This window comes from Anopheles cruzii, chromosome 3 (assembly GCF_943734635.1).
Source record: "Anopheles cruzii chromosome 3, idAnoCruzAS_RS32_06, whole genome shotgun sequence".
Classification (NCBI taxonomy): Eukaryota; Metazoa; Arthropoda; class Insecta; order Diptera; family Culicidae; genus Anopheles; species Anopheles cruzii.
This window is the reverse complement of record NC_069145.1, coordinates 17,170,129-17,192,271: the sequence shown is the minus strand read 5'-3', so window position 1 is coordinate 17,192,271 and position 22,143 is coordinate 17,170,129. Positions and strand designations below refer to the sequence as shown.

The 22,143-nt window shown below is 48.3% G+C and overlaps 6 protein-coding genes across 6 annotated transcripts; 3 read left to right on the top strand and 3 right to left on the bottom strand.

Moving 5' to 3' along the window:
* Positions 1-161: 161 nt before the first annotated feature.
* LOC128274132 (uncharacterized) lies at positions 162-648 on the bottom strand. Its single transcript, XM_053012238.1, has 3 exons — positions 603-648; positions 330-466; positions 162-281 (listed from the first exon to the last, which is right to left on the bottom strand). The coding sequence occupies exons 1-3, from the start codon at positions 646-648 to the stop codon at positions 162-164; spliced, it is 303 nt and encodes a 100-aa protein (XP_052868198.1).
* An 835-nt stretch (positions 649-1,483) lies between these two features.
* On the top strand, positions 1,484-1,910 carry LOC128274133 (uncharacterized). Its single transcript, XM_053012239.1, has 3 exons — positions 1,484-1,529; positions 1,603-1,736; positions 1,785-1,910. Exons 1-3 carry the CDS (start codon positions 1,484-1,486, stop codon positions 1,908-1,910), a joined length of 306 nt encoding a protein of 101 aa, XP_052868199.1.
* A 1,203-nt stretch (positions 1,911-3,113) lies between these two features.
* On the top strand, positions 3,114-6,742 carry LOC128271816 (general odorant-binding protein 84a). Its single transcript, XM_053009470.1, has 4 exons — positions 3,114-3,176; positions 5,906-6,225; positions 6,338-6,467; positions 6,555-6,742. Exons 2-4 carry the CDS (start codon positions 5,974-5,976, stop codon positions 6,641-6,643), a joined length of 471 nt encoding a protein of 156 aa, XP_052865430.1. The 5' UTR covers positions 3,114-3,176; positions 5,906-5,973; the 3' UTR covers positions 6,644-6,742.
* A 113-nt stretch (positions 6,743-6,855) lies between these two features.
* LOC128269962 (cytochrome P450 4d1-like) lies at positions 6,856-9,326 on the bottom strand. The gene is made up of 5 exons (XM_053007365.1): positions 8,975-9,326; positions 8,645-8,903; positions 7,775-7,901; positions 7,489-7,695; positions 6,856-7,434 (listed from the first exon to the last, which is right to left on the bottom strand). The coding sequence occupies exons 1-5, from the start codon at positions 9,324-9,326 to the stop codon at positions 6,856-6,858; spliced, it is 1,524 nt and encodes a 507-aa protein (XP_052863325.1).
* Positions 9,327-10,832: 1,506 nt separating this feature from the next.
* LOC128275568 (microprocessor complex subunit DGCR8) lies at positions 10,833-12,948 on the top strand. The gene is made up of 3 exons (XM_053014119.1): positions 10,833-11,073; positions 11,143-11,432; positions 11,497-12,948. Exons 1-3 carry the CDS (start codon positions 10,833-10,835, stop codon positions 12,946-12,948), a joined length of 1,983 nt encoding a protein of 660 aa, XP_052870079.1.
* A 3,587-nt stretch (positions 12,949-16,535) lies between these two features.
* LOC128269961 (uncharacterized) lies at positions 16,536-21,937 on the bottom strand. Its single transcript, XM_053007364.1, has 4 exons — positions 21,640-21,937; positions 18,194-18,370; positions 16,814-16,928; positions 16,536-16,725 (listed from the first exon to the last, which is right to left on the bottom strand). The coding sequence occupies exons 1-4, from the start codon at positions 21,779-21,781 to the stop codon at positions 16,536-16,538; spliced, it is 624 nt and encodes a 207-aa protein (XP_052863324.1). The 5' UTR covers positions 21,782-21,937.
* Between the last annotated feature and the right edge of the window lie 206 nt (positions 21,938-22,143).

Here is a 22,143-nt window from a genome sequence, read left to right as displayed (position 1 = left end):
TTAGTCTTTTTATTTTGGAAGTGGTAGTCTGAAAGGAACAATAAGGAAACGAGTCCTCCATCCTCGTTGATGGCAGTTACTATACTCTCAATACGCATATCATTTCACGGTCCATCAGTAGCCGTATGCCACTCGTTACAAGTCCAAGAAGAGTCTAGAGTTTAGTGGTTGTTGATTTTGTTGCGGTTGCGGATGCTGTTGCCGATTCGGTTCGGGAGTCCACTGCCGATGTTGGACGGCATGGTTGCGTTCTCGGCTCCACCGACTCCACCGGCCGGGTTCTCGGGGACTCCACCGGCCGGATTCTCGGGCACTCCACCGGCCGGGGCCTCCGGGACGGTCATGTTCAGGTTGTTGGTCAGATCACCCGGGTTCGTTTGGTTCCCTCCGACCGGCATCTCACCCACGGACGGTGCTGTCATGCCTCCGGGCAACTGGTCAAACTGCGGCGCAGCATTGATGATGGCTACGGGGACAGAGGAATACATTAGTATTACTCACAGCATTAAGACTCGGCCCGGAGGCAGATGATGGACACTTGCTGCTGGCTGTCACACCGCATCAACAAGTAGTTCGCCCCCCCGACATCGACAGCGACTTACCGGCAACGACCAGCAGAGCAGCAACGGCAGCAAGCTTGAAAGCCATTTCTGAGAAGGTTTCGTTTTGGTTCGGTCTGTTCGTTGAGCGTCGGAAGGTCTGACTGTTCTGTTGACGCAAGGGTTAGGTTTTATACCATACCGAAGGCACCGGAGGCACACCGAGAAGTGAACGATAGCTCGTCGTGCAACCGACCCATTGGCCATGTTTAATAACGATAAGGCGAAGGAATATTAATTATGCTTTCCCGGGGCTGTCATGCTGCGGATAATGGGGCGTGCTACTTCAACTTCACATTAACCCAAATTATTTGACGTTTAATTAAATGCTTGATTGAACATTCATTTCCCAGATTTCGGTTAATTGAAAACGAGTCCACGGGCACTTTTTGGGATGATCCAGCACTCCAATAATTCAGTGATCAGGATCGTCTTAAAAAGTGATGAAGAAATAATTTAATGTTGATGTGCTTAAATTCGCACCAACACTCCATAAAAAACGACCGTAACGGGAATCGGTTTTCATTCACAAAATGTGTACTTAACATAGCGCCATTATCGCGAAAAAGGAATTTACGGTGACAGATAAAAAAGGAATGAAATTTACACCTCGCAGCGAAGCGTAATGTAACGCCGGTTGGTGCAACGTGCAGTGGCCAGAACCAGAGGCGCCACTCATAAAAAAGTTTACCGATGAACTACTGTTTTAAACAACTTGTAGCAGATAGCCGTTGACTAATTACGTCGCTATCATGAATTGTGCACCCCGCGGGGACGCCAGTTGGTAGAAAGTTTCAACTATAAAAACGGCACGCTGGTCCCAAGCCGGTACACAGCACCCGTTGGCAGCGAACCATCCGTAGAATCTGCACAGGATATTAAAAATGGCATTCAAAGTTGTGGCTCTCGCCGTCCTGCTGGTCATCGTGGGTAAGTATCCGAGAGACTTCGCCTTGCACTACAATGTCTGACGCTCTCTGTACAACTTTTCGTCGCTCGCCAGCCATCAATGCTACGCCGCAGTTTGACCAGCTGCCCGGAGGTATGACAGCACCGTCCGTGGGTGAGATGCCGGTCGGAGGGAACCAAACGAACCCGGGTGATCTGACCAACAACCTGAACATGACCGTCCCGGAGGCCCCGGCCGGTGGAGTGCCCGAGAACCCGGCCGGTGGGGTCCCCGAGAACCCGGCCGGTGGAGTCGGTGGAGCCGAGAACGCTACTATGCCGTCCAACATCGGCAGTGGACTCCCGAACCGAATCGGCAACAGCATCCGCAACCGCAACAGCAACCGAAACAAAGGTCACTAGGATGTGACGGAGGAGGATAGTCGACTTTATGGAACGGATTTGTGGACGGCGCTCGTGGTGCCACCTGGACCGAGTGTTGGTTGGACAATAAATTGAATCTGGTCATAGCAGCACAACGTCGTCTGGATTCCATTCTCATCCATCATCACTTCGGGGATAATTATTTCCACCTTCGTAATTGAGCGGCAAACCACCGCCCTGGACCGGGTCCTGTGCCGGCGAAAAGGACCTCCAGAAAGCGTTCGAAGCAATCTGGCTGACCCTCTTATTCTAAGCTCGATAACCGACTGCCACGGCATTTGCAAATTGCTGTTAACATTCCTTGTCGTCCGCGACCGTTCCGGCCCAAAAGGACTGTTTTAAAATTTATACCATGATGTAGTTCCTCCTCACACACACAAAGACCGAGCGTGAAACGGTACATGTCGAGCCCTTTTAATGTGACAACAAAATTGAATTCCTCGCCATCCGCCACGCTGCGAGAGCCACTCAAATGGTGGCGCTGGGGGATTTTCTTGGAACAGAGCGTTCGTCGACTTAGTTGGAATTCGGCGCTCCGTTGGCGATGGAAATTCCAGGTACAGTGGGACGGGGAAAATCGTTGGTCCTTTGAGTCGCTCCGCCATGTACGCCATTCTGTCCCCCTACGGCTAGACTTTGGCGGACAAGATCTCGAAATTGCTGCGCGACTACTTCCGTGTTCCGTGCTCGTTGTACCGTTTCTTAATATGCGTGTCGAGGGAAATTAACTTCTTTAAAAGATCGCGAGGAAAACGTGAGCACGAGAAACTCCGGCCCCTTTGAACAACGCATTCAATAACGTTCCCGGGAGTAATAGTTGTCACCCGTCGTCATATGGCGGCCATATTCGTAGAAATAAAAAAAAGCTCACGTCAAATAATTCAATTGCTTGCGTTGCTACAATTGTTCATTCAACTTTGATGACACGTCAGCTAAGTGGATGCAAATAATGTCAGACAAATTGCAACAGAACCGACGCGACGTGGTGCAACGGTTAGATGTCGGAAGTTGGGTCGCTCGTAGGTCATCGTAATTCGATCAAATTGTCCATCATAACAGACCGCCGGCCGCTGGGCGATTGCTAAGGGAGGAAACGCAACTAAGCTTCGCGACGGTTCCGGATCGGATATTCTCGTATAAATTCGAGTTCCATTCAACGGGGCAACTTAGTGCATCCGACGCGCTGGCTCTGAGCTAAACATTGTAGTAATCGAAAAGTGTTTCAAGTGACTGTTGAAGTGAAAAGTAAGTTTAGGAAGTGTGTTCTTCGTACATTATCAAAATGGATTACTGTGGAATACATCTAGATCTGTGATTTTGAACATGTTGAAACAGATTTATTCATTTAGATTTTCACACCTATTACAAGAGTTTGGTACTGTTCAACTCAAATATGAATTGAACATCAAAACCAATAGATGCCCTACCCGATCTAGCCGATTTGATTTAGTTCAACATTCCTTTCTTGAACTATGAATTTACGGTCATGCTGCCTTAAGTCCAAACGGCTCCAAACTCCAGGAAGGTAGTGCAACACGATACCTACAGGATGGTCCCAGGATAAATAAAAAAAACCACTTCATCACACCCACTGCATTTGGGCCATTTTGTTATTCCTTCCGGGAAAATTGCTCGTTTTGAATATTTTCTTCGATTCGTGCTATGCAGATTGCCTGCCCCACAGGCGTAAAACAGAAGAGCTCCAACCGGAGAAGCAAAATGACGGCCAATCGATTGCCGATTGTTTGCCGAAAAGCCCATCCACCGGATACCAAACGTTGGCACATTGCCTGGGAACAGCCTCCATAATTGATTGCTGGTTCTTCGTGTGATTTACATGTGCTTACTCATGTATCACTGGTAGCCGGGCTCGTGTGTAAGAAGATCTTAGGCTCCAATCGGATTTTGCATGTGTTTGCGAATCGCCAGGAGCATAAATTATCCTTAGAACGCTCGGTGGCGTGAGCTACTGGCGGCAACCACATAACTGGGCACGGTTGTTGCATTGAGGCGTGATCAGTTCCTGCATTGGCATTCGGGCGAGTCTCGAGACTTGAATGACTTGCTTCGATGATTGAAGCTGACTGCCAGTTGGGAGTGATAGAGCATGTAATTTGTATTCGACATTCATATCCTGGCATAGCGGAACATCAGCATCAAGCTTACTGCCATTCAATGATGCGTTTCATTCCTACAAGCGTAAATTTATACTAGTTTACCAATGTGTGAGTTACAAACCATTGCATTTCGGTTGGCCAGCTCGGGCAGTTTCATTGGCAATTTTCACTTTTCGACAAATGGCCACCATCTGCCAAGCCGAGCTTGTAATGCAAATTCACTCCCGATAAAGTGTCGCCTATTACGCCGTAGAGCCTTCGAAGACGCCGGGAGACAAATGTTTTCGCCAGAACACCTGGCGCCATTGCCCCGAAGCGGTTGGCTTCTCGCAAAACAGAAAAGACCGTAGATATTGTTTTCGCTAAGCCAGAATGGCTGGAAGCAAACTTTGGCGAACGCATTTTGCTGTCGTCGTCGACAAAAACAATCGGGCGGAATTCGAGCAAAGTTCTTAGGATTCATGTTGCGCAAGTTCCGGTCACCGCATCCCCCAACATCGGCCGCCCACCGGCGGCACGAATCATGCACGCCACATTTAGTGCCACCGCGCGGTCGGGGACGGAAATTCGCGATGCTCATCCCGTGAAATTGATACCACTTCCTTTTATCATATTTTCCGCACCAAACGCCCACCCAGGCCGGTCGCAAATCGAGTTTCCACGGTTTTACATAGCCAAGGATAACAACGCAAGCCGTTCGAACGGAGCGGACGGGGGACGGGGGATAATAATTTTTTTTAAATCGCTCCGGTAGAAGCAGTTCGTTTTTGCGTGCCTTTGTGCGTGGCGCTATTTTCGCTTTCCTTTCTAATGCAAATGGATACGCCCGTTTTCCCGCTTTTCCGACCGATCTGCTGCCTCGTTACGCTCCGTCTAGCGGAATCATATTTTTGCACGCCTGGGCGTGGGTATCTTGGGCACCGTCGGTCTGGCCAAACCTGAGTGGACCTGAGAGGGCTCACTTGCTGACCGGGGGATTGTTTACGATACCCTAGGATTGCTTGGCTGATCTATGCCCTTCGCGGTCTATGGTCGACTTCGCATTTTGGGCCGAGTCCTCGAAAAGCTGCCAGCCAAACAATGGAACGGAATGGCAAATTATTTTGCTTCAACAAGTCGATCGTTGGCATCGAGAGTGCTGCTTCCGTTTCATATTTAGAATTATGGTTCCAACAGTGCGGCAAGCTAGAAATGTAGCATGCCGAAGGAAAATGGAAGTGGACCGATTCGTTGGAAAATTCGCTCCGGACTGTTGTGTGCCCACCAATCCGTCGGCGTTCACGCTTCAATGGCTGCCGGGGGGGGGGGCTTCATTTTCACTTTCTATCCCCGTTTAAAGTTGAATAATTGCGGTGGAAAATTCAATTAACAATATTATTGAACGATTTTGAAGCTCGAAGCTCGAAGCTCTAATTGCAAAATAAGTGGCGTTTGTGAAGCGAGCAAACCGATGCCAGGTTTGGGTTTAAATTAAATTGTTTCGTACAGCGTGTTACTATAGCCGTTTGCCCCGGGTCCGCTCACAAAGCGCACACTTTATCTAGAGATGGCCCGGCAGCGATGGCAAGAAAAGACCGCCCGAAACAAATTACAACTGCCAAGTCCGAGCGATGGGCCCATGACTTTCGTTCGCTTCATTCCGCTCCGCTCCATCTCCACGCCACACTAATTGCAGTCTTGCACGACATCGAGCACAATGTCTTGAAGGCCGAAGCTTTTCCCGACCCGACAACAAAACCCTCCCCATCCCGACGAAAGCGAAAACTGTCGGCCATTCTTTGATCCGCCGGCAGCTCGGTCGACCCTGTCAACGATCGAAAAACTATCTGCATATTAATGGTCTGTTTTTGCGCGAAGAGCCCCGAGCCGCACCGAGGAAAAACGGGTCACAGCAGCAAAGTACGGACTTGCGTTTTCTTCGCGCAATGCAGTCCCGGTTCGGCCTCCTGCTGGCCGTCGCCCTGGGGGCAGCCGTCGGTTGCAGCACGCTGAACAACGACAACGCGGAACAGCGCATCGGGCTGCTCGCCGATCCGGCCACCGCCAAGAAGGTGCCCGAGATGTCGGCCCAAGAAGCGGTGACGGAGTGCAACCGAACGTTCATCATCACGACCGAGTACTGGAACGAGCTGAACGAGACCGGAAGCTTCCCGGACGAAACGGACCGGATACCGCCGGTGGGTTAAGGGATAGGGGACGCTTCCAGGCGAACGGGCGAAACTCACGGCTATCTTCGACGGGTAATCGATTTTCATTTCCACGAAACTTTTCCCACCACCGGACGGGCAGTGTTTTATCCGGTGCTATCTGAAGGCGCTCGGCATCCTGACGGAGGACGATAGAGTCAACAAGGAGCAAGCGCTGGCACTGAACTGGGCCAGCGGTGCCGAGACGATCGACGAGTGCCTGAATGAGATGAGTAAGTGTAGAACGTCGCGCGAGTCCTGCGGTCCCCTTGGGAGACGTTCATCTTCTTCTTCCCTTACCCTTCCCTGTCTTCCGGCAGCCGGAACTACGTGCGAGAAAGCTTACTACCTCACGCGCTGCGTTATGACCCGAGCCTTGGTAGACGGCAGAAGCAAAGACAACAAATAGCTAGGCGCTGACGATGACGGCTTACATCGCTCGCACTCGCATCGATGCTAATTGTTTGCCCGATGTCCCGATGATTGAATCTGTAAATAAAAATAAGATGGCCCCCAGAGGATAGCAGCAAAACTCACTCGTCGACACAAATTAGCATTGTACTAACTAGAGGCACTGTTGCGCTAGCTTTATTAGCACCCATTTCCAGGGCTAAGGGCCCCCTAGTCCCGACGGTGCAACTGCACTTCGTGGGCAAATGCAAGGTTCAGAGAGATCTGGTACTGGTAGCGGATGTCTTCGTAACGCAACCGCGTGGTCAGCTCGTAGTTGCGCAAAATCGACGCCAGTAGTGCCTTCAGGCTCATCATCGCGTATCGGTAGCCGATACAACCGCGCGGACCACCACTGAACGGAAGGTGCGCATACGGATGGTACGGCGGTGCGGTCCGTGCAAACCGATCCGGATCAAACTCGTCCGCCGACGGGCCCCAGATATCCTTGCGCCGGTGCAAGGAGTAGAAGTTGAACAGTAGCATCGTCCCCTTCGGGATGCGGTGCCCGTCGAGCACGAGCTCGGTAAGGTTCTGCCGTCCGATGAGCGGAGCCACGGGCATCAGGCGCATCGCTTCCTTCAGTACCCGTTCGAGGTACACCAGGTCCTTCATCACTTCGATAGTGACCTCCTGGGCGCTGTCCGGGAGCAGCTCGTAAACCTCGGCGTACGCTTTCGCCTGCACGTCCGGGTGCATGGCCAGCAGCAGACAGGTGTGCGCTAATTGCGTCGCCGACGTCTCGTTGCCCTGCGAATTAACCGTCTTATGGCTGGGTAACGCAAACACTTGGCATCAACTTACCGCCACGATCATCGTGTAGATGTGATCCGAAATTTCATCGTCCGAAAAATGACGAGCGCCCGGTTGGGTGACCGGAATTTTCATCAGTTGGTCAATGAATATCTGAGGCTTCTTGTATGTCTCCTCGTTCGCGGTTGGGCCTTGCTGGATGCCGGTCTCGGCATCATCCGTAGCTCGACCAATTTCTTCCCGCTTGTCCTGGATTATCTGTCGGAACGGTAGTGGTAGTCGGAACCTGTCAGGTCCGTTCAGTCGAATCAGTCTACTCAATCGCGTGGGGTAGTACCTTTTTAGTGAAACGCTGGCACACGCCGATAGCTTTCATCTCGTTCCGGTACAGCTCGGTGAATTGATAGATGAAATCGATGTGCAGGAAGATATTGAATATCCGAATGCCTATCGTTTTCAGGGCGCTAATCCGTGCGGACAGAGGATAACTTGTTATTTGATTTTCACGGGAAAATCCCAGGTTATGGTAACGTAATTTTGATAATACATCCGAAAGGTCTTTTGCTACTCATCAGGATGTTGTCCCGAAATGGTTACAAAAAACTAGAGCATCTGTCCCAAATTGCACACGAACTCGAAATTGTGTCCCTTGTGTCTCTCGACACGATGTCGAGAGACTGTCGCGACAAAAATCATAGTACAATTATCAGATATCTAAAGAGAGATCCTTCATCCTTCATCTCTGTAGGAATCGGTACGGAAAAAGTCGCTCGATGAAAACCCGCCCTGATTGATTATGCTAAACAATTTAGACTGTTTGGAAAACCGCGCAATAAATTTCAGCTCCAATGACTGACATGTAATTATGCGCTGCACCCGCATTACACAATCACGATCAAGCCTCTAATTGAAACTACTATCTTCACTGGCCATAAATTTATGTGAGTTCCTGCAAAATCTCCGCCCACAATCACCACTGACGCAGAACACCATCCATCATGCGGGCACATTGTGACGGAATCGGGTACCTTTAATTGGGGACCGCGAACCGTTTGCAGTGAAAACGAAAGTTTCACAATTAGCAACCGCCACAACGTTTGAGTGCATGCTCCCGTGAGCAAACCACAGACCCCCAGTTTCAGCCCCGACACCCGGGGCCGGGTACCTTTCTTTTCAAACTCGAGCTAGGCCCCTGGGCAACACTTACACTTCCAAGTTGCTAATGAACTGCTCGGCCCCATCACGCTCGAGAACTTGGCCCCCCAGTGACGTCCGGCAGATCATTTCCAGCGTGCAGGCGGAAATGTACTCGAGGATGTTGCACGACCCTGCGCCAGGCCGAGCGTAGCGGTCCAGTCGCCCCACGAGCCGTCGTGTGCAATCGTTGAAGATCGGCACGAAGCTTTCCAGGATCCGGGCGTTGAAGGTTGAATTGAGCGTTTTGCGATGCATTTTCCACACATCATCTGGAACACGGCGGGAGAAATTATGGGCGTTATCTTCGCACCGCACCTCGGACATTGGACCGGTTGCTTACACTTTGCCGCCAAAAGCCCGTTCGGGAGGCGAACCACCTTGTAGACGTCCGATTTCGCTTGGCAGGCCGGGTGCGTTAGGACTTTCTGGACCAGCTCCGGGTGCGTGACGCCGATCGCGACCTGTGGCCCGAACCGGAACGTAAACAGTCGATCGTGCTGACGGAAGTGTCGATCGAGCAACAGAAACACTTCGCTCGGGCTTTTGCCCAAAAACTCGCGCAAATTTCCGAGCCACCGGTGGCAGGGTGTGGCACGCGGAATGCCGTCGGCCCAGCGAAGAAGCTGCGACCAGTACCAGGGGATCGTCACTGCCAGGAGGATCACCGCCACCAGCAAAAGCCCGGGAAGCATGATGCGACGACCACCGTTCACGCTCACAGGAATGCAACTGTGCCCACGGCTGAGCGATGCGCATGCACCAAGCGCCACGGCGAGCCATTTTCCAGCAATCGGTGGGCCATTCGCGTGCGGGAGTGCGTCATTTTCCGCGAGCCCAAGCGCACGGTGCGTGCATAATGGGCCGTGTCAGAGTGGGGTTTCGGCGGTGGACCGAGTAACGGAAGCATAAAAAATGCGTACCGCCGTATCACATAATTTATGCAATTATTTTTGCGACTTTCAGTGCGCGCCTATGCTGCCGCGACGTCGGTCCAGTATGTTGACGACCAGTAGGGCATAGTGGCGGTACATGTGGCGGGGATCATTGACTTGTACAAACTTTTCAGCTGACCAACAACGAGCAGCGACCAGACAGAAAAGCCCACTAACCTAGCGACGGACTACATCATAGGGTGCAGTTTAAGGTTTCCGATGAAAAAATGCATTCACGCCGGTCTGTGCAAATGAAGTGTTAACAGCAATGATAATCTCAGACATCGTTTCGTTGTTTTCAATTAAAGGGGATTATGCAAATGTTCAACAGAGAAACGAAACTTTTGCTTAGGAATTTAACATCCAAATCATAATCAGCCCCTTCGTCACAAGTCGTCACTTCGAAGCTCCTTAAAACCGAACGCGTTTTGTTTCTTTGAGTTCAATCCGTAGATTCGCTTTATCGGAATCGGAAGTCTTACGATAAAGGAATCATAGAACAGTTTTAGGAAATTGCCGTCGCATAAATAGCTTGAATGGGCAAAGGATTATTGTTGAAAGGAAAGGCACAAACGGAGCAACGGAGCATAATCCATTTAAGGACTTTTATGTTACACGCGCGCCATCACAAAAGCTTGGGTTCGAATGTTGAAGAAAGCTAGCGCCGAGCTTCGTAACGTTTCGTAACGCTTCGTAACGCTTTGCTGTTAGACAACCTGCTGTCAAAATTATGAAGCCATTTCGAACTGTCAAAACCAGGCAGCGTGTTGATCTTTTGCAGCCCTTTCGGAGATTCAGAAATATTATCATTCTGCAGTGTTTGTTATCCTTAAATTGCGAGAAACTTAAACGCTTGACGTTCTTGGTATAAAATTTATTGTTTCAAGAACGCCAGGGCGCCAGGTTTCTGCAAGAAAGCATCGCATCCCCGCCTCAGTGTAGCGTGCGCGTGTGTGAGTGTGTTTGCCGACCGTTCCAAGGCGTTTTCCGGATCGATCCGCGGCCTCTCATCCATTTTTGAATCGATTTTCTACCACCGACCGATGTGAGCAACACTCAATTTTGCCATGCAGTTTAGTGCCATACACTCCGCATAGGAAAGAAAGATTGATTTTGTTCATCATTGGCTGGTTGGGTAGAAAATTGCAAGCTTCGGTTGTTATCTGCTCCATTCACCGGAACCGTCCGGAACGGGTGTGCTGCGAGGTAGTGCGGGGACAGTGCGGGAACGTTGTCCCTTAGGTTAATGTTAAGACAAGTTCCGAAATGAGTGCAGAAAAGCAATTGAAAGAAGAGCTAACGGCGAACGCCTCGTCAGAGAGCGGACACGGTGCTCATGGATGTCCCATGGCTAAACGAATCAAACTAGAACCGGAATCCACTGCTGCTGACAACGATGGGACAGAACCCACGTGTGCCACGGAGAGAGCGGATGAAAATCTGCGCGAGTTCGATGTTCTGGACGAAGTCACTGGCGACAATTCGGATTGCGATTCGGATGGAGACGGTATGAAGACAATCTCTAAATTAATACATTTCGGTAACGGCTTTATTGATCTACCAAAACGTCTATCAGGTGGCGAAAGCGAAAACCACAGCTCCGAGGACTCAGATGTAAACTACGACGATATCGAGACCATGCTAGACGAAGGGCTGCCGGAAGAACTGCGCAACTCGAACAAGCGGCAACCGTATGAGGAACGCTTTAAGAAGGTACTCGACGAGAAGGGTCGCAATCATTTTGAGGTCCTACCGGAGGGTTGGGTTCAAGCGACGCATGTAAGCGGCATGCCACTGTATCTCCACAAAACGACACGCGTGTGTGTCGCGTCCCGGCCCTACTTTCTCGGTCCGGGAAGCGTAAGGGTAAGTTGAGGCGTCGCTCGGCGGGCATATGAGGCGGATGTTTACCAGTTGATATCTATTTCAGAAACATGAGATCCCTCTGAGCGCAATTCCTTGCCTCAACTATCGTAAAGCACTCGAAAAAGAAGAACAATTGAAGAAAGAACTTGCAGCGGCTACGGCAGCACGAGAAGCGGCAGCCAACGATGCTGCCAAGACTCCAATGGCTAACGGTGCCGGCAACGGTGAAGCATCGGACACTGGCGAAAACGGTGCAAATGAACCGCGAGCTGGAACCGTACGCCAGCTGCACAATCTGCAGCTGAGCAAGATGATCGCCGGCGCAACGACTGCGGCCGAAGCGCAAGCCAACGTAAAGTTACTTCCGCTGAAGGTGAGTGCCCAAATCGAAACCGTGACGGAAAATCTGAAAGCCCAATCGCTCACGGCGGACGCCGTGGTAGAGTACTGCGCTCAGCTATTCCACTTCAAAACGGTACGCGTGTTGCGATTCAAATCTTGGGCCGCACGCCGAAGGTTTACCAAGCACAGGAAACACATCAAGAATCTGCAACGGCCGACGCTGCCCGACGGTACGAAGCTGATCACGTTTCCGATGCTGAACATGGAAGACGAGCAGGGCAATCCGCATGCTCGGCCGAAGAAGGAGTGGATCATGAATCCGAACGGCAAAAGCTACGTCTGCATCCTGCACGAGTACGTGCAGCACGCATTGCGACGGCAACCGACGTACGAATTCAAGGAGCTGGAAAACGCGGCCACACCCTACTCGGCTACGGTCACCATTAACGACCTCAAGTACGGCACCGGTTACGGGACGAGCAAGAAGCAGGCCAAAAGCGAGGCCGCCCGCGAGACACTAGAAATCCTAATCCCTGACATGAAGGACAAAATCACCGGCAAGGAGGCCAAGAATGCCTCGAGTGTCGGTAGCTCGCTGTCACAGTCGGCCGACTTGCGGGAACTGTCCGTGTTCGATGAGATCAAAATAGAAGACCCACGCGTGGCGGAATTTTGTGCCAAGACGACGGAACCGTCACCGCATGCCATCCTGCTGACCTGTCTGCAGCGTAACTTTGGGCTCGGCGAGGTGCACATCAACTACGAGGTGAACACGATGAAGCACCGCAAAAACGAGTTCACCATGACGGTCGGCAAGCACACGGCGACGGTGGTGTGCAAGAACAAGCGCGACGGTAAGCAGCGCGCCTCGCAGGCCATTCTGCAGATTTTGCATCCACACATCAAAACCTGGGGCTCACTGTTGCGGCTGTACGGCAATCGATCGGTCAAGTCTTACAAAGAAAAGAAACAAGAAGAACAGGAGATTACCGTGCTACAGAGCAAGGCGGCCATTAACCAGCCCAACTTCGCCATCCTCGAAAAGCTACGCCAAGAGATGCATAAAAATTTCACCGAAAAACAAAACGTGCGTGTGATCGGTAAATTTTTCCCTCCGTCGGACGTCGAGTTGCCAAGCGGTTCCGCAGCGATTCTGAAAAACGTTGAACTCTAAAGTACTGACCGTTGGTTTCGAGAGGAGATGGTATCTCCTTAAAGTTTTATAATTTTGTCTTATCCAGGTGTGTATTTACCTACCGTACCCAGGTTTTTACAGTTTTTTTTCAGCTTAGACTAAGATTAGCTAATGTTACTCTACTAGCACGCCAACTGCCTATTGGCAAGGGTATTATTATTAGTGCAGATACAACCGAAACTTTCAACCTCCAGTGGTAACGACATGATTAAGATATTACCTCAATCTAAGATTTGATTTTCCGCTAGTCGTTTTCACGTGCATGCTTTCAATACCAAAAAGAGAGTACTTTGAGAATAACGTTCATAGTTTTAAGGCCCAACAATCTTACTTACGCTGTACCAGCAGTTCATCGTGTGACGGGTGTTGAAGAATGAATAATAAATGCTCTCCATTATCACCTTAAAGTATATTATAAACTACTAGGCAATCCAAGCGAGTTCCGTTTCCCCCAAAGTGTATTTTTTTAAATAAAAGCAAACGTTCAGTGTATTAGTAACTGTTTTTTTGATCGCGTTTCAGTTGAATTTTTGTTGAAGCTTGTTGTGCAAACTGTCGATGCCGATAGTAGCCGCATGCATTTGCGTTTGCAAAGAGTGAACCGAACCGAATCATGATGTTCGGACTATGCTGGCATGATGTACCGAAGAATCGAAACATAAAGAATAAAAATTGTATTTGTTAGGAAACATTTGTGTTTTATTCTCGTGAAATATGCTCTCTTTCTTCCTCTCACACGTGTTCACATCGATAGCTAGCTGAGTGATAATATTAATCTTTATTGGATAAGACTTCCCACCACCCAAGAATAAGACAAGTCCCGCCCAAGTGGCCGCTCTCTGGTTGGTCTCGTCGTGCGTTTTTGGTTAATTGCATACGTCTGCCGTACGTTAACAGCCAGCTAGGTCCATGCTCATGCGTCCTTCTATGTGGGACAATAATTTGTTGGTGCTTTGTAGTTTAAATGTACCGTATAATTCTTATGGCTTACTATTACAATTTAGGTAACAAACTTCATGGACCAATCCACCTACGCTGCTGCTAGTTCTTGTCTGCCAAGGCGCGCCCCGGGAGTGATAACCGACCATTGCATCGCTACTTAAATACGAAACTTTCCTACTTAAAGTTACTTTTGACGAAGGTGCCGTATGCGTATTTCAACGATCAATTTGATTGATAATGAATGAGTGCTACCGCTACCGCTGCTTTATCAATATGCGCTAACAGTACCATCGACTAGTGCGATTTTGTAGAATATGTATGTCAAACGGCAAGCTCCCTTCCAACATTTGCCCACTGTTTCAACGACGTTCCCTGAAGCCTAGTAGCAATCGCAACGGTGCACTGATTGCATGCCGACTATTGCATTGCTGCTTCTTGCTTTGGATATCACATTTAAGTATATTTGTATGTTTGCTGATCATTATGTACAGTTGATCATTTTGGTTTATTTATTTGCTTTACTATATTCGCTCCTGACTCCTGGTATTGAAAATAAAAACAAACAGGAATAAATGAACTCTGGTAGTGTAACTTTTGTGGGACCGTAGTTAGTTTGTTTGCTTCCTTTCCGAGTTTGTGCACCAAAGCGTGTCCATGCTGGTTTGCTTCGATTTTCAGTAGTTTAATTCGTACGTGTGCGTTATTTTATGAGTGATTGTAATAAGCTTTGTGCGATGTGAAGCCCTTTTATGTGTTAGATTTTCGATCAAAGTTCAATGCGTCCTTTAGGGTATAGTCGTTTTATTAGGCACTTATAATATACTTGAACGCTTTGCATACTAATTGTTTCTCCGGCAGCATGGTGAATTAGTTTCGAAATTGCCGATACGATTGCCAAACTTACAAATTGCCGATATATTCTCTTAGACACGTGCTGCCGTACTGTATTGTTGATGCTGCTTCTTCTTGTTTCGGACTAGCTATTGCTTGCGGAGAAGTTCTCGATGACCATCATTATCGCATCGCCTCCCGCAATCGCTCTGTGTGCTCTACTATACCACAAAAAGGCAACTTTAATTTAAATAAAAAACCTCACTTCCTTCGTTTGAAACCTTCATACCCTCGGTACCCGTCCAGCAGGGGGATGCACTAATCCGTAACACTACGTGTGATATTTTAGTATAATGTTTTTCACGTTATCGATAACATGTGGTGAAAATAAAAGAAAATAACTACTCGAGATCATCTTTACCACAACAACATACATACGCCTTTTCTAACCATTTTCATTATACTACGGGGTTACCAAAAAAGATAGAAGTTCTTCCGGAAGCATAATGACCCAGGAATCAAGATAATTTGGCAGCGTTGAAGCACGCTTTCGCTCACCAGCTATAACACCATTCGTAAGTAAGACCGTTAGAGGTGATGAACTAAGCCGCTCGAGCATAAGAAAGAATAACGAGAGAGGAAAGAAAGCAATAAAAACAATTCGATGAATACATAACCTTAAGAGTTGCGGTCGGTCCGGGGTTAACACGTAGCTAGGAACTGGATGAAGTAGTGCCGCCTGTAATCGGCTGGACTGCTTTTCAGCTGGGCGGTTTCTGGTCTGATTGTGGTTTTGAAAAGATGTTCACTGTTAATGGCAACAATAAGTAGAGTACATTGCGTATTCGATCAAGTAAATGATTCGCGCATCTTGTCAACGAGAAACTATTGAATTTCTACATTCTGTTCATAGCGAAGCATAGGTAAAATTGGTCCATCTCTTAGACTAACGAATCCTTGTCCTCCATTCGGCTCGGTTCGTTGGAAAACGACTTCGGGCATTGGGGAAAACCGGGGCCAACACCAGGCAGGAAACGATAGTTTTTGACTGGTTGGCCTTTATCCTAATAAAGTATCATATCATATGTGTTTGTGTGTGAGTTGTATCATTTCAATTCAATCTGCATTGCAAAGTCAGCGAATAGTGTGACCTTTACGTTAATTACGAAAACATTACGTTAAATCACCCGTCGTTCAGCACTGTTCTCTGTTTTCAATTTACAATTTGGTTTGCCTTTCATTGTTTTCGCGTATCCATTACTGAGCTTTTCCTGCTTGGAACCAAATAATAGTCGGCTCGATTAATGACTGGCACTGGTAGCGGTTTTTTTCCTTTTTGTTATTTTCCTCTAATCACTAGCTTACACTAATAATTGTATCTTGCACTCTAAACTTTCACGTGTTTTGATTTTTCCTCGATTATACGTTAGGTTGTAGCTAACGTTTGTTTATTTTGTCCACTTTCTTCCATTCTTGCCTATCAAGTTAAGTAGTTAAGCACCGCAGAAACCATCAGCAAAGCAAACTAACAAACGGTTTTTTTAAACCTACAGTGTTACAATGTCCTGCTTACGAGCCCGGTGTATTGAGAACTTCTACTTCACAATCGATTTGATCATCATGTTTGGTCATAGTTTTTGTGTTCTTTGCTAATTGAACGATATGCTACAAACATCGTTCCAGCCAAGTTTCTGGGTGCTGATAGCTATCGTTCCGTTGAGTGTAAAGCAAGAAAAGCAATGTTTTAATGAATTATATTCTGATGGACGCTTCTAGCTTTCTTCCTCACGTTGTTAGCTTCCGGTCGCGAGTAGACACTGGTTGGGAGTCTGCAATGACACGGACGTCCTTAGCAGCAACCCTACCGCCACGATACCAATCGTAAGCGATGACCAAAAAGCCACCGTTTGTCCGACCATCAGCCGTGAACCTCTGTTGCAGGCATCGGCATCGTTACAGCTCTGCAGACATCCGTGAACGTATCTGAAAAGTCGCACAATCCGACGTAAATATAAGTCAGTTCAAACAGGATTCCATCTGTGGAAAAGTGTTCGATTTTACGAAACCTTACCTATCATCGTAGTAGAAGCGGCCGCAGTGCGACATGCGAATGATTTCGGTATCCGTCGTCAGTGTGCCACTGTCGAGGGCGCAACCCCTCACGGTAATCGTTTCTCCGGTGTCATCTGGGCCAGAGAAAACGAACGTTTCATTTACAAATGCCACGGGTGTGTAAGAAAGCAAAAGACAAAGTACAACAAAATACTATGCAAAACTAAAACAGAGTTTCCCAAAACAAATGTTTATTGAATCAATCACACATTACATGTTCCAAGGCTTGATTTACGATGCAACAACATGAACATGCGCCGACGAGGTGATTGTAACATAGTTTCAATCACGTACTGTACCGCGCCCGTTCCGGACAGAAGCACGGTGCAGAAAGACCATCAATCTCACACCCAACAAGACACACGTTGTGCACTTCCGGCCAACGTGCAGCCAACGTCGGTCCTTCAGCAACAGAATGGCTGCAATTAATGCACGCTTGACCGTGCTTTGTCCAGCCCTATCGTTGTATCAGCAAAATGAGGTTTTTTTTTCCTTCGTTCCATATTTCGTTCTACACATTCTGCGTGCGTTGGTGGCACTTTGATGATGCGTGTGGAACGCGGCCCGAACATGGGTGCCAGACGCAGCAAAAGTCCCCCATCAATGACACACTACAAGCAAATAGACCTCGCAATAACCGATGGACATGGGCACGGACGACGCTGACGGCATCCTGTGCAGAATCTACTGAATCCTGTGTTGGCAGGAAGGCTGGACCATGTTCATCCGTGCTGCGGTTCTACGCTATCACTACGATGGATAGCTACGATGTATGGGAAAGTGATTGACTTTTTGTCGGAACTCAATCAATTCCGGGTTTTGCTTTGTCCTGACGGCCTCAACGGCCACGTGAACATGCACGGAGTGAATATGGCTTTTTAGGTCATTGTTCATTGCGGGGTTGGAAAAGCTCGTTTTCCTATATCTTTTCGTCGATAAAAAGAGGCGCGACCATATTGTTGAATACCTATTTCATCGCCATAACCGCGCCACAAAAAGTGCCGGGGCTTACACTGGCTGTTGATTGATTTCGAACACATTAATTGATTCGGGTGAATAGTTTAAATGGTCAAAGCATGCCATAAATAGGGCAGATTATCATATTCAGTTCGAGTTGCAAACGAGAGTCGAAGATGCTGCGAGATTCAAACGAGAGTCGAAGAAGGATGCAAACATCTAAAAAACATCATAGAAATCATAGAATAGAATCAAAATGGTACAATAGACAGAAAACATCGAAATCATGAACACATCCACAATAGACGATAAGCGAAAATGGTAAAATGAAACGATCTAAATCAAAGCGATCAGCAAATTGAGCCACCACCACGATACTCACCGTAATATCCGGCAATTTTAATGCACGATGTGGCCGGAAACAGTCCATCGCGGCCCTTGCGCCCGCCCATGCACGGTGACTCCAGGATGGCGGCCGAGTAATTGTTGTGGAACGGATCATCACACGCCTTGTTGGCACCGTTCATTGAGACGCACTTAAAGCAATCGATACCATCGACTGGAAAGCGTTGGGTGGGAAGTAATTTGTTTGCCGCATGGAAACGAGAGCAAATCGGATAAAACGAGCGGATGAGATGCAGAACGTAAAAAATATCATTGAAATCCCGCCATTGCTAAGCTCAGGGTCCAAAACATGAACGCATTGGGTTGGCAAAGAAAGCCCATAAATCAAATCATTCGACATCGAGCTGGCAAACTGTTGGCCCATTGTGTGTTGGTGAGTTTTTTTTTATTTTCTGGGACAACATATAATTCGCTTCCGGCCTGCATATATTTGGACGCCTCCCCCGTGGGACCGGAATACAATGTTACCCAATTTTCTGTCGTTAAATTGGATTCCTATTTTGCAATTATCTACGGCCATTTTGCTGGTGGGATTTGTTTTTCTTTTTGCGCTCCCTTTAAATATGTGGATGCGCTGAGTAGTGGGGGAAAGAAATGGAATCTCCTTACGCAAATAGCGAATGCTGTCGAAACGATTCACAACATTGTGCAGGTTATGCAAATTCAAGATTTACGTTAATTGGCTTATGAATAAAATATGTGCCCACCTTCCGGTTTCCAATCAGGTCCTGGCCAGCGCCGTCAACGTTCTGTTCTCTGGTCACAATCGAAATTGTGCCAGGCTTCATTCGATCGTTACTTGAGTGGAAGGCTTCCAATATGTGGCACGGTTGGATTAATTATGCATTTCTGTTTGCCCTGTCCGGTGGATAATCAATTCGGAAGCCGACGGCCACGTCCGGAGTTGTGGGAGGAATGGCCTCTCTTCGGGTGGATCAAAAATGCCGCTCCTCGGCTGCTATTATGATGGGCTCGTTTTAATGCTTTATCGCTTCGGGCGATGCGACACTCGAATCCCTTTCCGTGAATATGTGTAATGCTATGGCTCGCTAGTAGCAGATAGCCTAGCGCCTACCGCATGCTGTCTGCAGCAAGGTGCATCAGTACGGATCACCGGTGTGGTCTCGGGCTTCACCCAACGGTACACTCGGGCTTGGACGGAATGACATAAATTATGAACCCACGCCATCCAATGCTTGGGCATTTTGCCTACCGTGATGGAGGCGCATGGTGGTTTAGGCACGGCCATGGACGCGCCTGGTGGAGATTACTTACAAAGAGCGCACTAAAGCCGGCAGGGACACAAATTAAATTATTTGCTGTCATGTAGAACAATCATCGTTGGTCGGTGATGTCAGTCACCTACATTGTCCCAGCTGATTGGAGCCAGCCGGCTGTTCCAACGATACCCATTATTTTAAAAAGTCGATTTTTATTCTCTTCGAAATGGAATCTACGGACCAACCAAAGCCTAGGCCATTGGTTGATTGAAGCTACAGGCATAGCATTGACTGCACAGTACAGTCAGGCTGATTGCTATTGAAACAATCCATTTCAATGGCGTTCGTAACAATTCATTCTATTACGAACGAACATTATTATTCAACGTAAACGCATGCAAATAAGCATGGACTACACGTAAATCACGTAACGAAGCCCTGCCTGCCTGCTGGCTCCATTCACCGATTCGTTCACAAAAAGCAATTGAATTCCTTCCTCAGCATCGGCTGTAAATTTCGTTCTCTCGACATAACCACAAAAACGGAGAAGACTTGGGCTCTGGGCAACAAAAAAAAGGGGAAAACGTGGGAACGTGTGCCGCTCATGCAATATTCAATTCTCTTCCGGTCAGAGAATTTAAAAAAATTCCCGCACAGAAACCACGTAGCCGAAGGGCCCGGAACGGCACCCGGAGTGCTTTACTATTCAACCATCATTCAGCCATCAGACAGCCGGTGGAACGAACCGTGCGGCGGAAAGGACTAAATGTAAAAGCTTCATCAAAGGGTGAACTTTTTCTGCCGGGTGCCAATGAAAAGGGACAGGCCACTGGTAGAAAGGGAAAACGTGGAAAATTGCATTCTGTTCCGTTAATTGAGCGGCAATATTGATATATCCTTAAAGGAACATTGCAATTCGTATCAGAATCAATCTTTTGCAGCAATGCCAATTTGAACAGCATAAAACGAAATGTTTCTGGCAGGACTTTCGAGAAACTGGTTATGAGTTTGCTAGTTACTGACCCATCAGTATGTTGGCTTTATTGAATTTAATTTAAGCACAGGTGTATTTTGTGTCCCTTCTCAGAATGTTGCACGTGTTGGGAAGCCACTCTCACGTGTTAGTTTCTTAAAATACGAAACGTTTCCAGAAAAAAGCTCCCCATGAATCCGTACTGTTTCGTGTTCCATTCAAATAGAACCGACCACAGAAATGGTTACTTTCATTGGTGAATAGAGTTAGCCCAGCTGCCAACAACGAAAAACGCCGGCACTTCTCGAGAAATTCGTTGCTCGCTGCTTTTATTTGACACTGAAGGAAACTTTTTCAACGCATCGATTCGTTTTTTATGCTGCTCTTTGTGGTTCGTTTCACAGAAAGAATGTTTGCATCCGTGCCCGGTGAATGGCCAAAGCGTCGGAATTAAATCGCAAGCACCATTGGAATGGCACCATCCATTCCAATTCCATTCCATCGAGTCCCGCTGGGGTGTCCGTATGCATCTTTAACAGACGCTACCGAAGTAAGACGTCACTGCAGTCAACTGGGACGTGCAGTTCGATATTGCCAATTATTGCCACGGGATGTAGCTGCTCGTTTGCCCTGTTCCATCTGGGGCACTGGTTCAATGACTCCACTCGATCTATTATGGAAAATCGTATCATGCTGCCCTGCACAGCAGCATCACGAGGGGCATGTAAAATGTGGCTTCCATTTGCAGCAACCAGACACGGCAACCCTCGATTTGCAGCTTGTACCGAGGTTCGCCCTAGTTGAAGATTTAATTTACTTCTTCAACACTGTCGTGCCGCTCAGTACCTAGAAACTACCGGGCGGCTTAATGATGGATAACGTTGCCGGAGGAGTGCATTCGCAAGAAACCGGAAAAAACCTCCCTATCCGTGTCGAAGAAACGATCAACTTTCTCATTAAGTCTTTGTCAATTATTGTGACTGACGGAGCGACGGTGCACTCTAAAGGACCGTTCACTCGCATGGTCTTAGTTTCCTCGGCACGAGCTCCGAAGCAGCTCCGTTTTAGCTACGGTTTATTATGTTCGTGCAGCGACTGCAATATATCAACAGTTGTCGCGAAGGTTTCTTCCACTCGCTTGCCGAAGCACCATCCAATTCTGCGAAGCTCTTGTCAATATTTTCTGTACCCGCGTGCCCCGTCACGAGATACCGCGAGGCTTCTACTTACCCGGCTGGAACGGCACCGTAAGTAGGATTGTGATGAGCGCAAGATGAACGCAACCGTAACTGTTGATATGTTTAAAGATGGCCGCCGCCACTTCTTCCGTCGGGCCACGTGCCACGACAACGCGTGTGCCGTCACGGGGCATGGTTTCGGTCGCTTCGAACGTGTCTTCACGAGAAGCCGGGCCCAATTTTTAAGGTTCCTTTCGCGCCCCACACAGGTCGATGACAGGGGCTGCACTGCAGTCAACGGATAAAGTGCCCTTGGTGTAGCGAGCGGGACAAAAGGATCCACACCGAGGCTGCTCAAGGACGATGGACGAGGAGGATCGTAAAAAATTAATGTTTTAGCATAGTGTTTACTTTTCACCACGCCAGCACCACACTTCCGGTCTGAGTTCGGCCGTCGGGCCCTTCCGGCCGCACGCTGCGGCGTTCTGACAGACGGCGTCCCGATGGTTATTTGAAGTGGATCCCCACCGGGTGGGTTCCAGAAGGACGTACGGCT

Bases quoted from the DNA above. Each gene is read 5' to 3' on its own strand.
- LOC128274132 (XM_053012238.1), bottom strand. From the start codon at position 648: ATGGCTTTCAAGCTTGCTGCCGTTGCTGCTCTGCTGGTCGTTGCCG. The intron at 467-602 runs GTAAGTCGCTGT...CTGTCCCCGTAG, and splicing joins TGCTCTGCTGGTCGTTGCCG to CCATCATCAATGCTGCGCCG. The intron at 282-329 runs GCCCCGGCCGGT...GGAGTCCCCGAG, and splicing joins TGAACATGACCGTCCCGGAG to AACCCGGCCGGTGGAGTCGG.
- LOC128274133 (XM_053012239.1), top strand. From the start codon at position 1,484: ATGGCATTCAAAGTTGTGGCTCTCGCCGTCCTGCTGGTCATCGTGG. The intron at 1,530-1,602 runs GTAAGTATCCGA...GTCGCTCGCCAG, and splicing joins CGTCCTGCTGGTCATCGTGG to CCATCAATGCTACGCCGCAG. The intron at 1,737-1,784 runs GCCCCGGCCGGT...GGGGTCCCCGAG, and splicing joins TGAACATGACCGTCCCGGAG to AACCCGGCCGGTGGAGTCGG.
- LOC128271816 (XM_053009470.1), top strand. From the start codon at position 5,974: ATGCAGTCCCGGTTCGGCCTCCTGCTGGCCGTCGCCCTGGGGGCAGCC. The intron at 6,226-6,337 runs GTGGGTTAAGGG...CCGGACGGGCAG, and splicing joins AAACGGACCGGATACCGCCG to TGTTTTATCCGGTGCTATCT. The intron at 6,468-6,554 runs GTAAGTGTAGAA...GTCTTCCGGCAG, and splicing joins CGAGTGCCTGAATGAGATGA to CCGGAACTACGTGCGAGAAA.
- LOC128269962 (XM_053007365.1), bottom strand. From the start codon at position 9,326: ATGCTTCCCGGGCTTTTGCTGGTGGCGGTGATCCTCCTGGCAGTGACG. The intron at 7,902-8,644 runs GTAAGTGTTGCC...CGCACGGATTAG, and splicing joins TTCATTAGCAACTTGGAAGT to CGCCCTGAAAACGATAGGCA. The intron at 7,435-7,488 runs GTAAGTTGATGC...GTTAATTCGCAG, and splicing joins TCTACACGATGATCGTGGCG to GGCAACGAGACGTCGGCGAC.
- LOC128275568 (XM_053014119.1), top strand. From the start codon at position 10,833: ATGAGTGCAGAAAAGCAATTGAAAGAAGAGCTAACGGCGAACGCCTCG. The intron at 11,074-11,142 runs GTATGAAGACAA...AACGTCTATCAG, and splicing joins TTGCGATTCGGATGGAGACG to GTGGCGAAAGCGAAAACCAC. The intron at 11,433-11,496 runs GTAAGTTGAGGC...TATCTATTTCAG, and splicing joins TCGGTCCGGGAAGCGTAAGG to AAACATGAGATCCCTCTGAG.
- LOC128269961 (XM_053007364.1), bottom strand. From the start codon at position 21,781: ATGCCCCGTGACGGCACACGCGTTGTCGTGGCACGTGGCCCGACGGAA. The intron at 16,929-18,193 runs GTGAGTATCGTG...TCTCTGGCCCAG, and splicing joins TAAAATTGCCGGATATTACG to ATGACACCGGAGAAACGATT. The intron at 16,726-16,813 runs GTAAGGTTTCGT...GCGACTTTTCAG, and splicing joins CGCTTCTACTACGATGATAG to ATACGTTCACGGATGTCTGC.